A 15,644-nucleotide genomic window follows, 5' to 3' on the forward strand; every position below is an offset into this window, starting at 1 on the left:
AGATGCTGGGCTCCTCTCCTACACACTCCTTACTGTCCTGTCTGGACTATCATAGCAGCTGGAGGCTGCCTTCCACTCATATCTCACTAACAAGTCACTGTGTCTATTCCTGCATTCTTTATTACTTCATCACACAAGTGGGGACAATGCGCCCAGGAAGGCTGAGGAAGAACGGAATCAACAGGTGGGGTTGTTGCAGGAGTAATACAGCTCATACTTTCTGCAGGATCTGACACAGAGCAGCTGTGCTCTCTGGTTCTCTGATACAGCGTTATCTAGTACACTTGCCCATATTCTAGGCAGGACTGATTCTATTTTTAGATACAAAGGAGGGATTGACTCAGGAGTCATTCCCAAATGGAACAGTGCAAAGGACTGGTAGCCATGCCCATCTTATTACCAATTTATGGTATGGTAGATGGTACAGTATGGCTGATAACCATCTCTGCTATCATGCAAAAGCAAAAGCATGCTGCTGTGTAGCGCTGCTGAATCGCCTCTGTCAGCGGCATCTAGTACACATACGGTGACAGTCACAAAAAGCAAAACAGGCTCCATGATTGCCATGCTATGGCATCTGCCAGGGCAATCCAGGGAAAAAGCAATGCTTGTCTGCCGTTGCTTTCCCAGAGGAAGGAGTGACTGGCGACATTTACCCAGAACCACCGCGACAATGATTATTGCCCCATCAGGCACTGGGATCTCAACCCGAAATGCCGGAACTATGGGATAGCTGATAGTTACCCACAGTGCAACGCTCCAGAAATCCGATTTAATGTGTTTAGTGTGGCCGCGCGCACTCGATTTTATAAAATCTGTTTTACAAAACCGGTTTATGCAAATTCGGAATAGTCCCGTAGTGTAGACGTAGCTTCAGTTCTACAGTCCTTACTCTTTTTTTTTACTTTACTGGAAACAGCATCCAAAGCTGTGGACCAGATTCTGATTTCACACCAGTTTTAGACCACTGACTGAAATTGAATCCTGCCTCTGTGTTTGCCTAGCAAATACTTAATAGATGGTATTTCAGAGGAGGCAAGAACTTCTCAAACATAGATGTCTGAGGAATGGAAAAAGGATCTACCAGCAATAAAAATTAAGAGTCATATTCTGGCTTTGGAATCACATGTATGGCTCTGAATTTACTTTTTGAGGAGCAGACCAGGCATATCTGAGGGTGCTGCAATAGCCCTTTATTGCTAAAGAGATCTTTCCCCCATACTTCCAAGTGATCTTCATTTTGAGCAGCAAATGTACTGGCCATCAAGAGGTTCTTCAACCTCTGCAAATTAATCAGCTAGATCCAGTCACTTAGAGACCTGTAATCGTTTCTCCTTTGGAGGTAGGGGTTTCTAAAATCACCCTGAATTTGTGAATGGTAAAAGACAAAGGGCAGGTCTTCACTCCATTGCTGTCGTGCATGCAGTAGTTACTGCAAATTGTGTGCCATGTCCATCTGTGGGTGAGTGCGGGTATACAGATTGTTCATAACACACTTCAGAAGTCCCCAGTAAAAATCAGTATCTGCTAAAAGCTTTTCCGAAGGATTTGTCTTTTCTTTCAAGCAAAAATAGAAGTGAATTGTTTTTCAGGGACTGCTGCTGCTTTATGTAATTCTGCCAGCAACCCCAAAAGCGCATGACTCTTCATTCTCATTGTTAAATAAACAAGTCTTTGCAACTGTTCATTGCCAAAGTTTGCTTAGCTGCACAATTCACATGCTTTCTTTGAACGGAGTGCTCCTTTGTCAAAGTTTCTTGTTTCCTTTCCCAGGTTGACATAGTGCAGACCAGCATTATTGAAATGAAAAACAGACCCGGAAAGCCCCTCTTTCATTTGGAACATTACATAGAGGGCAAATACATCAAATACAACTCAAACTCTGGATTCGTACGAGATGACAACATTCGCCTTACCCCACAAGTGAGACTTTAGGGCTGCTCGGAGTGCTCCCTGCTTGCTGCAGGGATTTGCTTGGCTTTACTGAGAGATCCACTTGTTTTTGCCAAGAAAAGACATTGCAGATTTTCAAGAATGGTGCAGAATTAATGTATCCAGTTACAGCACAGGCTTTGTCATTTAGGGCCTGATCCTGCAAGATTCTGAGTGCTTCCTGAGGATTGCCTAGAATACTTGGGTTACACAGGCTTCGGTGGGAGTTGAGGGTGCTCTGCACCTTGGTGAAAGCATTCAGCACCTTGTAATATTGAGCCTTATTTTAGATAGTATCCAACCTTAGCAGGGGCAGATTTTGCAAACTCAGATTTTAAAAGAAATAAAGGGTTCAAGCTTTAGATTCTGAATGGTATTCTACTAAATCAGTATAATAGATAAGAACAAGGGGGCAGATACTTGGCTGGTGTAAGTCAGCATAGCTCTGTTGTCTTTAGCCTACTTACACCTGCTGAGGATCTGGTCCATTAATTCCAGCCTCTGAATAAGTGAACCAGGAGTTGTTTCTATAGCAATAAAGCAGCTTATTTAAATAAACAAACAACCCATATGATCCATGTAAATCTCATGGTTCTAATAAGAGGATTAAAACAAATGCCACACAAGCAACATTTTAAAGGTTTCTCATATTCACCTCATTGCTTAAATGTGGATGGAGGGTTTTATGTCCTCATTGGCTTTTTGTACATTGTGGAATCAGCACTATCCTTTCAGAGGTTGGGAACAAAATGTTTCATAAGATTTCCTGCACTAAAAATGTTTATCTAAAACAAACTGCATTATCCTCAATGAAAAATATTAACTAAAAACAATGGTGTAAGCCTAAAATTAAATACAGAGTCCTTCTGGAGGCCTTCCCAGGAGGTGCCCAATGTCCCAGCTGTATGCAAAAGAGCAGGATTAATTTTGTGCTTGGCACACTTAAAATGCAATATTTAAAGAGCCCAGTCATACATTTTGCAGTCTTAATTATGTTCCTAGAGCCAGATCACTGCACCTTCTAGGAGAGCTCACACAAGGGGGCCCTAGAAAAAGGAAAGCTCTGTGAACATGCTTACATTTCCCTTTGGCACTTAGGGAATGGGGTCTGCCCACCCACAGAAGACACAGGGGTCTGGGCCCCCAAACTCCATAGCCCTGAGATCCGGAGGTGGAGGGCTGATTGTGTTGAGCCTCTGTGACTCCACATCCTGCTGCTGCTCTCCTTAATTCTGTCCTTCGCAACAGCTGTCTCTGAATTCCACTTTTAAAGGAGTAGGGCTCCATTGGGAAATAGAATTCCCAGTATGGGAGGAGGGAATGATGCTTATCCCCTTCAGTTCACCCACTTGGCCTTCCTTCTCATTCTTGCCCCACAGCCGATCCACTCCCCACTATGTGGGGTCTGGGCTGGAGACATGCCCCCCTTTCCATGTTAGAGATCAGCTTACAAAGGGTCCCCTCCCCATGTTGATCCTGGGGAACAACCCTCCCTTCCCCAAGTATTTAATTTTAGGCTTACACCATTGTTTTTAGTTAATATTTTTCATTGAGGATAATGCAGCTTCACATACAATCTGCAGAATAATGTTCAGCCAGACAGTTTGCCAACAATAGACTGTGCTGCTTTCCCGCCTTTGAGTTAAAATTAAAGGCCCCATGCCAAATCCTTCTGGCTTTCCTACACAAGCTGTCCTGTTGACTTCCCATGAGTAAGGCAACCAGGATTTGCCACCAAGTGTGGTCTTGGATTGATTCCCTCTCAGAGGGCTGTATTCTGCATTTGCAAGGGATGGACTCTGCTGTAATAGGACTTTTCCATCTCTAGCTATTATTATCTTTATATTTACACCGGGCCTAATTCACCAGGGCTCATTCCCACTTTACACTGGTTTATCAGTGGTGAATCAGGCCCACGATGTCATAATGAATTGCCTTTAAGGTGTCAATGAAAAAAATTAAAATAGAAAAACAAAGTCAGGTATCTTGTTGTTCTCTATTAAATGAGGATTAAGTTTCCTCGTTCACATCCTGTTCACCCATTTATATTGTCTTGATTTCCTTCTCTGTCACTTAATTATTTTACAATTCCCTACAGGCCTTTAGCCACTTCACATTTGAGCGTTCAGGACACCAGCTCATTATTGTTGATATCCAGGGAGTTGGCGATCTTTATACAGACCCACAGATCCACACAGAGAGTGGCACAGACTTTGGAGATGGCAACCTAGGTAAAATCAACAGTGCTAGTTAATATTTTTATGAATGCTTTTTCTCCTTCTGAGCAGTCAGTGCTGAGCAGCACTAACATGGGTATGAGGAGCGTAGGCAAACTTCTGATGCTCAGAATACGAACACCTGGGAACTTTCCACCTCCAGTGCCTGCTAATTTGTGTCGTGTATCGGAAGGTACCCCAATAACCATGTGTGAAGCTCTGGAAAATGGTGGATTTAAAATAGAAAAGTTGGTCTTGACTCATGGTGCCTATTTTAAAAAGAAAAACGTTTTCTGCATCCTGCCAGCTCCAGTCTTAAACCAGCAAAGTTATGTAATTAACAAGCTTCCTGCAGTTGAGAGCAGTAAATTCCCCGCCAAATCACTAGACTGCATCCAGCAGAGTGGATGGAGGAATAACCTTGTTTACAATTTAAGCTCCAGTTACTCTCACATTCAGATCTGCCTAGAGTTTGTTTGTGTCTTTTGTATGGGATTGAATTTTGCCCTGTTTTTGTAATTGTTTATTGCAATATATCTTACATTCATTAGAGCCAGAGCTTCTAAGATTTTAACGTTTTTGCAGACATTGATTTAAAGGGATGATAGAGAAAAGCTATCTGAGATTTTAAAATAGAAAATGTGTGTGTGTTTTGGGGTAGTTCCATTTTAGGCCTGTAGTATTTTAAAATTGAAAGGTGATCCAGAATATTGTGACATAGCTACATGAATAATCTGAAGGAAGACATTTAGGGCTTCTAAAATCTAATCTCTTGTTGATAAAATCTTTCTTCACTAAATTCTTTTATTATCACCAGGTGTACGGGGTATGGCTTTGTTCTTTCATTCTCATGCCTGTAACAAGATTTGCAAAAGTATGGGACTTACACCTTTTGATCTTTCACCTAAAGAGAAGCATGTCTTGGATCATAGTAACAAACTGCTTGTAAGTTTCATTGTACTAAGTGTAAAATATAGTAGCCTGATGCTGAGTTATCCACTGTTGGTTCCTAAATTGATGCTGTAGCTATGAGCATGAAACCCTATAGCATGTTTATAAAATAAATCTTAAAGCACCCAAAGCATTAATAGTTTCTGAAGATCATGGTGACAACAGATAATTATGGGAACAAAGACTCAAATTGCTCATTCTTTAATTGAGCAAAACTCCAATTGTTTTCTACAGGAGTTTTACTTGATTAAGGAATGCAGAATCTGGACTCTAGTTTTGGGGTGAAATTCTGTCCCCACTGAAATCAATAGCAGAACTCCCATTGACTTCAGTGGGGCTAGTATTTAATCTGTTGTATGTATAAATGAAAAACACACATATATACATGCACATACATACATATATCTATATGTATGAGCCCATTACTAAATATTTGTGTGTTCATATATACACCATATTCAGAATATAGTGAAGGAAAGCATGAGTGATAGGATTTTCATGTTCCTTTACCAAGGAATCTGCTCAGACAATTGTACGTGGCACAGAGGAAAAATGTGGCAGTAGCCGGGTGAGAACGATCTCTGGTAGTCGGCCTCCTCTGCTTTTCCGCCTGTCTGAAAATTCTGGAGATGAGAGCATGAGTGATGTGGCATTTGACTCCTTACCCTCTTCTCCCTCCTCAGCAACACCACATAAAATGGATATGCTTCGTGAGTGAGCCATCTGCCTTCTCTGTATACAGCTTTGTGAAAGTTAGTTTTGGGCTCCTGGGTGTTTCAACAAAAACTGATTTTAATTTTATTGAGTGTCAAGCTTTATTTATTCCAAAAGCTCCTCTTCCACCATTGCCATGTCTAAACACATTTCTGCTAAGTAATAATAGAACCAAAAATATGTCTGTATTTCAACTTAATGAGGTGTATTCATGAAAACTCTTTAATAGAAGTAAGATTGTTACCCACAGCTCCTTCCTGACATATCATCATCTATTTCTAGAATAACAAACAAAAATTTATTCTTCTTAGACTGGCCTGTGTTCAGTGAAGTGGATAACTTAGTTCACAAAGACCATGATCATCTTGATAACCAAAGGGTAAGTGGTTTTCTGAAAAAGGATGAGTTTGCATTTCTTCTGTAAATGACTCTTTAAAGGACTGCCTGTGGGCATCATTCAGTAGAAACAATAAAAGCTATGTGCCTGTCCTCAGTGCTGTAGAAAACCACATAAGCTGTATGCACCAGCTGTCCTTAATAAAGGGAGAACATTTCATATTTTAATCAGAAATACAGTATGACCAGTTATTCACTCTGTTCCTCTAGAAGTTCATTTATGTCCAACACATTTTAATGCAAAGTAAAGGTGTCTATCCATTTTCTTGCACCAATGTCATCTTTCTGGGGCTTGTGCATGCTTCTGTGGCGTGAAAGCCAGATAACATCCTCATGGATTATGTCTCTGTGAATGCCAGTTAGAAAAACTCACTTGAAGGAACAACTACAGGCTTTTTAGGTTATTTTCCTAGTCTAGGCAGAGCCTTCGCAACTGAGACTTCTACTCCTCCTTAACTGGACACAAAGCATCCAAGAGAGGACACAGAAAAACAAAGTCAACCTTCCTCTTGGCCTTCATTGACTTAGTGGCACTTTTGCTTGAGTGAGGGTCTGCAGGATGAGATCCTTACAAGAGAATGTACTGATGCTCTGATGCTGTGCCTTTATTTTGGTGGTCTGTAGGACTCTGAAAATGGTGGAGACAGTGGGTGCCCCAGTGAAAAGAGAAGTGACCTGGAAGATATGGATCATCGAGAAAGGGTAAGGATTTTTATTTCAGATTTAACGAGGCCCCGTGGGGTCCCCACCCCAATTGAAGGCAGTTTAGTAAAAGAGTTTGCATTTCCTTTTCATCCTGTTGATCTGACCTGTGCAATGAATGAATTGGACAACAATTGGAAAGACATTCCCATATGTTTTAAAATAGATTGTTCAACTCCAATATGTTATTGCAGTTGCTTGCAGGGAAAGAGTATTTCCAGTATTGCATGTTGTTTCTTGAGGTGCTCTGTATTGTGCTTTACAATCATGCATTGTGAAAGGTTACTTGTTAGAATGAAGATCTATGAGTATGGCTCACTTTCAAAGACCACCACTATCTCACCACCTGCTTTCTAGGTCTGCTGCATGTTATATGACCTGAGGTTAATGTTGCAGTCAACTATTAACATACTTGTACAGAATTTCTATAGGGCTGTTGCTTACCCTGATAAATCATAAACTTTAAAAAAAATGTTTCCTGTGTTTATATTTTAAATAGCTTTTTGGTTGGTGCAGAGCAAATATGACTGTGCTTAAAATTTTGTCAGATCTTTTGCAACAAAAATGTCATCTTTGAGGAGCCAGATTACATTTTTGTCTGTCTAATGGAATAATTCAGTTTATAGGATTAAAATTTTAGCACGAAGTTTTATCAATTAAACAGGTTTCTTTCATAGATTGCAACATAATTGGGGGGAAAACAATATAAATTCTTTTCATCATAGTCACTGTTAATTTTGCTGGTAAAAAAAATAGTTCCTTAGCAGTGGACGGAACACACCAGACATAAATTAAATGATACAAATCTTTACATTAACATAGGGCCATTCAAACTACAACCGAAGACGTGAATCTGATGAAGACAGTTTGGGAAGTTCTGCAAGGGTAAATAGAGCAGAAATCTCTGCAGACAATAGTTTACCATTCTGGCGTATTTTTTATCTGTCACCTAACTTCACATGACTACATCAAAAGTTAATTTTCTTTCCTTTTAATTGCTGATTAAAATTTTATATTAATAATTTTCACCTATGTTGTTTCCCTTTTCTAAATTTTTCAATGAGAGAAAAACACTGTTGTAAATAAACTCTCTGTGACCACTAAAAACAGTCCCTTGAGTAAACTAATGATTCTGCATGAATTTCTCACTTACACAGTTATGTTTTTGTTTCCTTTACATAACAAGATTTGATTTCTGTTCTTTGCTATATTTGTTGCACTGTGCCCTAAACATGGTTGGATGATCTTTTTTGTAAAGCCTAGAGTTCTTGAAGTATGTTGAAATAGCTGTTGGTGCTATGCATTTTCTCTCTGATTTAAAAAAGGATCTGTTTTCACATTTTTACAAAATGTAACTTTTATAATAATCTGTTTGTTAAAGGTATTCTGTGGTTATAGAAATAAAACCAAGGTCAGATACTGAGCATAAAAAGGAAAAGAGATTTTTGACAGCAATCAAAAATTACTTTAAAAGTTCTGATTAGAATTTCAGAGTTCTTGCAATCTGTTTAGTTGGAAGAAATTAAAATAACTTTAATGGACTGAAATTCTACATAAAACATGTATTGTGAGGTTTTCTTTAATAGGGACAATTTTGTATGGTTTTGTATTGTGCTAGTGATTCCCATTCCCCCCTGGTCGTGAAAAATGCAGTTTATTAAGAAGTATTACAGCTATTTAGTTACAGTTTGAATCAGACCAGTCTAGCAAACACTAGCACATGTTTGCCCAGGCTCCATAGCATTTTTATTGAGATGTTTTTAATTTTCCCCGATACTGCTGAGCATGAGCCATATCTAAAATGCTATTATTTAAATACCCAATCCAGTGAAGCACTTAAGCACATGCTTAACTTTAAGCATGAGCAGCCCCATTGACTGCAACAGGACTATTCACATGCTTGAAGTTAAGCACAGGCTTTGCTGGATTGGGCTTAACTGTGGTGCCTGGTTTTAGCTGCTGTGATTTTAAGGCTGCAAAACGTGAAGGTAATTTTGTTTATTGCCTTAGTGTGCTTAGAAATGGAGAGCAGCTCTGAGATTTTGGTGAGAGAAGTGATTATATTTTTGGGTAACTACTAACATGCCTTTTTAAATCAGTACCCTAAATTAAACGATTTGCTAGGAAAACAATAGCTTTAACAGACACTTCAGTTTCTGAGGGGTAACATAGTTAAATGCCTTGACGCCGTTTTTTTTTCAAATACAAGTTATAACACAAGTTTGTGGGTTTTCTTAGGTCAGTGTGGAGAAGTGGAATCTCTACAACTCTTCCAGAGTCCACGTCCATAGACCGTCCTGTGTTGCAGTGGAAGTTCAGAGACTCAATGCACTGGAATTTGAAAAGAAAATTGGGAAATCCATCCTTGGGAAGGTGTTGTTGATGGTTCTTTTAATTCTGTTCTTTCCAACTCGAAGTCTAATTTAATATTGTTTATATAGTAACAACCGCCCCCTCAACGAGCTGGCAGCTGTACAGATAGGCAAAGAGCAATGTTGATCTATTAGGGAGAGTCCATAAGCCATTGGGCAGATGGGGTGGGGCAGTCTACAAAAAAAACCCATGCTTGAGATCAGTTCCATGTCCCTTTCTTCAAGTGGAGTTTATTACTGAACAGAAGATTTTAAACAGCTCAAAGTAATAGAAAATACTTGGAGTGGAATCCTTTCCCCATATAAGTCAATGGCAGTTTTACCCTGGATTTTGGTGGAGCCAGAGTTTCAACCTTGGTAAGAGACCTTTCCCACTTTCTGCAGGTGGGAAGAGGGATGACACATCTCCCTCTCCTCTGCACTCCCTTCCCCAGATAGACCTTTCTTAGCTACTATAGAGTTCCAAACTAGAGATTCTGTGTGCTAGGTCCTCTCCTGTTTGCTGCCCCTACATACAAGGCAAAAAGCCTTATATCTGATTTCCCATAGGACAGTGCTTTCTCCTAGTCATGTGCCCTGCAAGCAGAGCTCCCTGTTTTAAAGGGCCCAACGGCTGTAATAGATGCACTGCGACATGCACATGTGCCCCAGTGCTCTGTTAGAGTCCCAACAGGTCACAGTTAAAGGCACATTGGTGAGGCAAGGTGGTGAAAGCTTGTGTGACAACTGCCTCCTTGCAGACCTGGGTCTTTTAGCTCAGGCAGTAGAGACTCATAAACTGCTATGTGGTCCAGCCACTAGAGGAAGACACTGTCTAAGTGGGGTTTACAGTTGCTGCTGGCCAGCCTATGTCTGCTTTATAGACAAAACAGAGTCTATTTGTCCTGAGGTTTATCAAACCTGCTAAATTCACTCTCGTGCACAGTGCTTGTGAAGGAAATCACTTGCTTTCTTCACCTCCTCCCCCCCAGTATACTTGTCTGCAAAGCAGTTAAGCACATGGTTAATTTTAAGCCCCAATCACTTGCCCCAGCGCTGAGCCCCCCCAAACCTAGAGCCCCTTCCTGCACCCCAAACCCCTCATCCCCAGCCCCACCCCAGAGCCTGAACCCCCAGCCCAGAGCCCTGACCTCCTTCTGCACCCCAGCCCTGAGCCTCCCCCCAAACCTGGAGCCCCCTCCTGCACCCCAAACCCCTCATCTCTGGCCCCACCCCAGAGCCTGCACCCCCAGCCCAGACTCCTGACCCCCTCCTGCACCCCAACCGCCTGCCCCACCTCAGAGCCCCCTCCCATACCCTGAACCCCTCATTCCCAGCCCCACCCCGCAGCCTTTACCCCTGCACCCCAAGCCTCTGCCCCAGCCCTGAGCCCCTCCCAAACCCCTCATCCCTAGCTCCGTTGTGTCACGGGCCTCAACAGTTTTCTTCAACTGGGTTGCCAGAAAAAAAACTTTGAAAACCACTGCATTAGAGCCACAGTTGGTATGTCTGTTTAACTTTTCTAAATAAAATGTGACTCATGCTGTGTTGTAGGTCCATCTGGCCATGGTTCGCTACCACGAAGCTGGGCGTTTCTGTGAGAAAGATCAGGAGTGGGATCAGGAATCCGCTCTTTTTCACCTGGTGCATGCTGCTGATTGTGGAGAACTGGAAGCCATCGTTGGGTTAGGACTCATGTATTCCCAGCTGCCACATCACATTCTTTCAGAGGTCACTTCAGAGGTATAGAAATACTGAAAATACCAAAATACAAAGTAAAGCATCCTGGGATCGTTTGTGTCCTGTCTAGAGTAGGAGCAGCAGATCATCCTGCCGAGTGATAATACTAATATTATATTCACTGCAATAGCCAGCAATCCCAGGCATGCATTTGAAGGGAAGAAGGGTGGTCCCTTGTGATTAAGACCTAGATCTAGGAACAAGATAACCAGCTTCTTTTCCTGTCTTTGCCACAGATTAATTTCATGGCTCTAGATAAGTCACTGAGGCCTATATTTTCAAAACTGGCCTCTGATTTTGGGTCCCTCACTTTTTGGTGCCCAACTTGGACACCTTGGATCTGATTTTTCAAAAAATGCTGAAGACCTGCAACTCCCATTGACTTTGTTTGGGGTTGTGGGGGTTGTACCTACAACTAAGGGAAGGAATGATGGAATTTTAGGTATATCCATTTTAGTATTTGTTTCTGCTTTTGCCTTCAAAGGACACAGAGGAAAACCGAGGAAAAGGATTTGATTATTTACTGAGAGCAGCAGAAGCTGGAGACCGGCCTTCCATGATTCTGGTAGCAAGATCATATGACACAGGTGTAAATCTTGGTTCAAACAGGTATGGGGTGTGTGTGAGCGTGTCTGTGTATGTGTGAATGAATAACTTATTGTAGGTTAGAATGTTTGATTGCCCATGCAGAAGATTTTTTTTAATTGCAGGGCTCTCACTTAGATGAATGCTAATTATTATTAGTAGTAGTAGTATTTACTGATTTTTATGGAGATACTTCAAATTTACACTGGTGTAAGTGAGTGCAGAGTTTGGACTATAATATCACCACAGAAGGGAAGAGTTACACAGATTGAGAGACAGATCCTGCTCTTGGATACTCGTGTTGCATGTCCCATTGATATGAATGGGAGCTGTGTGTGCATGTTTGAATTTGGCCTTGATATTCAAGTCACGCTAGTTTATATGTGAATAAGGCTAAGAGATTGCTGCCCCCACACCTCAGGGTAGCTGCAGTAACCCTGGGATGCATACCCTCACTCTCCAGGGGCAATGGCTGATGAATCCACATAGCAGTCTAATTGTCCTTGCACATTGGAACCACACCACTGCTGCTGCTTTATGGGGCACTCCTCACCCCAAAGGAGCAGGCAGGATTTTCCAATAAGGCTTATGTAGGGCCAGGGCCACCCAGAGGATTCAGGAGGCCTGGGGCAAAGCAATTTCAGGGGCCCGTTCCATAAAAAAAAAGTTGCAATATTATAGAATACTGTATTCTCCTGGAGGCCCCTGTGGGATCTGGGGCAAATTGCCCCACTTGACCCCCTCTCTGGGCGACCCTGTGTAGGGCTTGCACAAGCTCACTGCACTGTAACAACTTTTCCCGTTACTTATGGTAAGGCCTGACGCTTTCTTCTCTGAGGTCAGTGGTAAAATTGCCATTGGCTTTAATGGGAGTAGGGCCAGATCCTCAAAAAGTAAATGGCAGTGAAAAAACGAGTATAAAAAACTGTCAGTGTGAAATGTAGTCACGTAAAAATTGAGTCACTTCAGGTGAGTTTTACCATTACATTTTCCTATTTTAAAAAACATTTATTGTTCCTTCCTTGTTGCATTGTGAAAGACCCAAACAACGGGGGAAAGAGACAGACTGACACAAGGAAATACTAAAACTGCCTGTAAACAATGCTCTAAAATGTGCAAAGTAAATACATTGAAAAGATAGAAGAAGATTCATTTTTCTAATCACTTTCAGGCATCGTCATCCTAGTTACTTTTAATAATGATAGCAAAAGATGTCAGAGAAGGGTGTGATTTTTTAAGTTGATGGCGTTATTTTAAATCCAGGATGATTTGAAGTTTTAAGATGTTTGAAAAATGTCTTAAACTGGCAAATCTCTTTTCATGTGACAAGCACTCTAATTCAGTGACTCTCAACCTTTCCAGATTACCATACCCCTTTCAGGAGTCTGATTTGTTTTGCATACCACAAGTTTCACCTCACCTAAAACTGCTTGTTTACAAAATCAGACATAAAAATACAGAAGTGTCACAGCACACTATTACTGAAATATTGCTGACTTTCTCTTTTTTACCATATAATTCTAAAATAAATCAATTGGAATATAAATACTGTACTTACATTTCAGTGAGCCATATAGAGCAGTATAAATTAGTCATTATCTCTATGAAATTTTAGTTTGTACTGACTTCACTAGTGCTTTTTATGTAGCCTGTTGTAAAACTAGGCAACTCTCTAGATGACTTGATGTACCCCTGGAAGACCTCTACATACCCCAAGCATTACGCATACCCCTGGTTGAGAACCACTGCTCTAATTATAACTTTAAAATGGCTGGTCTCATTTTGGAGCAGTTTAATGACAATTTTTTAGATAGGCTATTAAGCAAGCCCCTGAAATTCAGAGTTTATAATGGAAAAGGCTGATACAGCCAAAATTACAACAGGATGGCTCTGACTCAAAAATACATGGTGTGGTTTGCCAAAAACTACACAGCATCTTGTTCACTAATTTTGTATATTTTTAAAATGTCATAATTTTTTAAAAAAATACAATATTAGATTAATTTTCCTAAGTACCAAACATACCAGGTGATGGATAAGGGATTACACCCTTCTTCCTTTTGTCTTATTAATTATGCCAACCTTGAATGGGACATATTAATATAGCCATTCAGCTCAGAATCCAGGGAGATTGTGTGTGTGTGCATTTATGATACTCTCCCAAGATCCAACCACAAACCAAACTGCCCACTTAAGATGCCAAAACAAGATACCACTCAGTCGATTGTAATATGATCATCCCTTTTAATAATAACAATCATCCATTTTATTTCTTATATGTTTTGATCAGCAATGAAACACTTGACAAAACTGATACTAACTTATCATTAGGCTTAAGAATTAACATCATATTGAAATGAATGGGACAGTTCACACCACAGCTATTTCTTAAGGCTCAGACAGACCTCAGTTTGCACTTGATTTGCAGTTTTAATGTTATCTTTACAAGCATACAAGCTAAAGACTTGCTTATTTTTTTAAAAGAAAGCTGAGATTCTAGAGTACAGGAATGCAGCCTCCAAAAACAATATGAACTTGTCGAGCCATTGCAATCCATCATTTCATCCCTGTGAATCCCAAATGGCTGTAAAGTGAATTTAGCCCCATTCATCATTAGGTGCTGGATCCTGTAATGCATATTCAGTGGGACTAATCACCTGCTTAAATCTAAGCACATGGTTAAGTGCTTTGCTGGATTGGGTGAGTGTGCTCAGCACTTCGCAGGATTGAGCTCTATAGCTCCAAAGTAAAAGGTCTTCATTTCCCAGGATAACCTGTTTTAAAAATTTATTTTAAAAATCAGAATCCAAGACTGGAAGGAAGCCCTGCACTGGTACAATGCTGCACTGAACATGACTGATTATGATGAAGGGGGTGAATACGATGGAACTCAGGATGAGCCCCGGTATCTGCTCCTGGCGAGGGAAGCTGAGATGTTAATGACAGGAGGGTTCTACCTGGCCAAGGATCCCCAAAGATCAGGTAGGATGTTGACTTGGTCCATTCCTGTTGCTGTGCCGTGTATGTCTGTTTTCCTTAATATTTGAATGAGTCTAGGTACATATTGGGTGATGCTTAACATGCCATTGCAAAGGTCTTTGAAGGGTGGGTTTAGGGGACATGGATTTGCTGTACTAGGCCTTAGAATGCAAGACTCATCCTGAGGGCTCTAAGCTATCTATCCATCTTTGGTTTTTATGTGCCTCCCTCTTCACACACACCCCCAACTAGTATCTGAGGCGCTCACTGTATTGAATGTATTTATCCTCCCCAGACCCCTGTGAGGTAGGGCAATGCTATTATCCCCATTTTATAGATGGGGACCTGAGGCGCACACAGGAAGCCTGTGGTGGAGCAGGAATTGTACCCTGAGCATTCAAGTTCCAGGGTCTTCTGAGTCTTCAGCTAGGTATCAAGTCCCTCTCCTCATCTTCATAGTCACCCAGAAGGAATCCCATCTCCCCCTCTCCCCTGAATGATCCCTAACTTTGCCCAGTTGAACACTGGTGGATCCCTGTGGAGTGGGCCAACTGTCTGCTCCAGGCCTCACCCAAGCAAGCCAGCAGCTTCACACCGCCAGCCCAGCAGCCTTTCTCCCTGCATGTAGTAATTCTGTGCTCTAAGCTGGTCCCTCTCCATCTCATTTGTATCCCCTTCTCTAGTAGTGGGAGACTGGGCACAGAAGAAGTGGAAGCCATTGGCAGACAGTGTGCCAGTAATGAGTAGGCAGATTCAGTCAGGACTCACTGCAGGCAAGAATCCTGATTTGGTTCCTGGAGCCAGCAATTTTCTTTCCTCCTACCAGCTCCCCCAAACCACTTAGGAGCTGGCTTATGCTCAACTTATAAAACAGCTGTGTGTTAGCCAATGCTGTAGGACAGTACTCTTCGCAATTTTTGAAGTGAGGCCACTTTGGCAAAAAAAAACTTCAATGTGAGAGCCACATCAACCCGACACAGATGGGTGAACACTCCGAGTTCTTTGTTGGTTGATAAGGTAATATTACCGTTCTTGGTAATATTGCTCGGGGTGCAGGAGGAGGTATGGGGGGGTGGCT

The 15,644-nt window shown here is 41.4% G+C and overlaps 1 protein-coding gene across 3 annotated transcripts in view; it reads left to right on the forward strand.

Annotated features, from left to right (window-relative positions):
• The window catches only part of EEF2K (eukaryotic elongation factor 2 kinase), a 46,231-nt gene that overhangs the window by 26,022 nt on the left and 4,565 nt on the right, over window positions 1-15,644 (forward strand). For all 3 annotated transcript variants that reach the window (XM_039492662.1, XM_039492663.1, XM_039492664.1), the window contains 11 exons: window positions 1,774-1,923; window positions 4,031-4,163; window positions 4,966-5,093; window positions 5,614-5,809; window positions 6,125-6,192; window positions 6,834-6,911; window positions 7,734-7,796; window positions 9,150-9,284; window positions 10,817-11,005; window positions 11,487-11,611; window positions 14,391-14,569. In XM_039492662.1, coding sequence (XP_039348596.1) covers window positions 1,774-1,923; window positions 4,031-4,163; window positions 4,966-5,093; window positions 5,614-5,809; window positions 6,125-6,192; window positions 6,834-6,911; window positions 7,734-7,796; window positions 9,150-9,284; window positions 10,817-11,005; window positions 11,487-11,611; window positions 14,391-14,569 — 1,444 coding nt within the window. The remainder of the gene's footprint in view (window positions 1-1,773; window positions 1,924-4,030; window positions 4,164-4,965; window positions 5,094-5,613; window positions 5,810-6,124; window positions 6,193-6,833; window positions 6,912-7,733; window positions 7,797-9,149; window positions 9,285-10,816; window positions 11,006-11,486; window positions 11,612-14,390; window positions 14,570-15,644) is intronic.

Source organism: Mauremys reevesii, linkage group 10, assembly GCF_016161935.1.
Source record: "Mauremys reevesii isolate NIE-2019 linkage group 10, ASM1616193v1, whole genome shotgun sequence".
Taxonomy (NCBI): domain Eukaryota; kingdom Metazoa; phylum Chordata; order Testudines; family Geoemydidae; genus Mauremys; species Mauremys reevesii.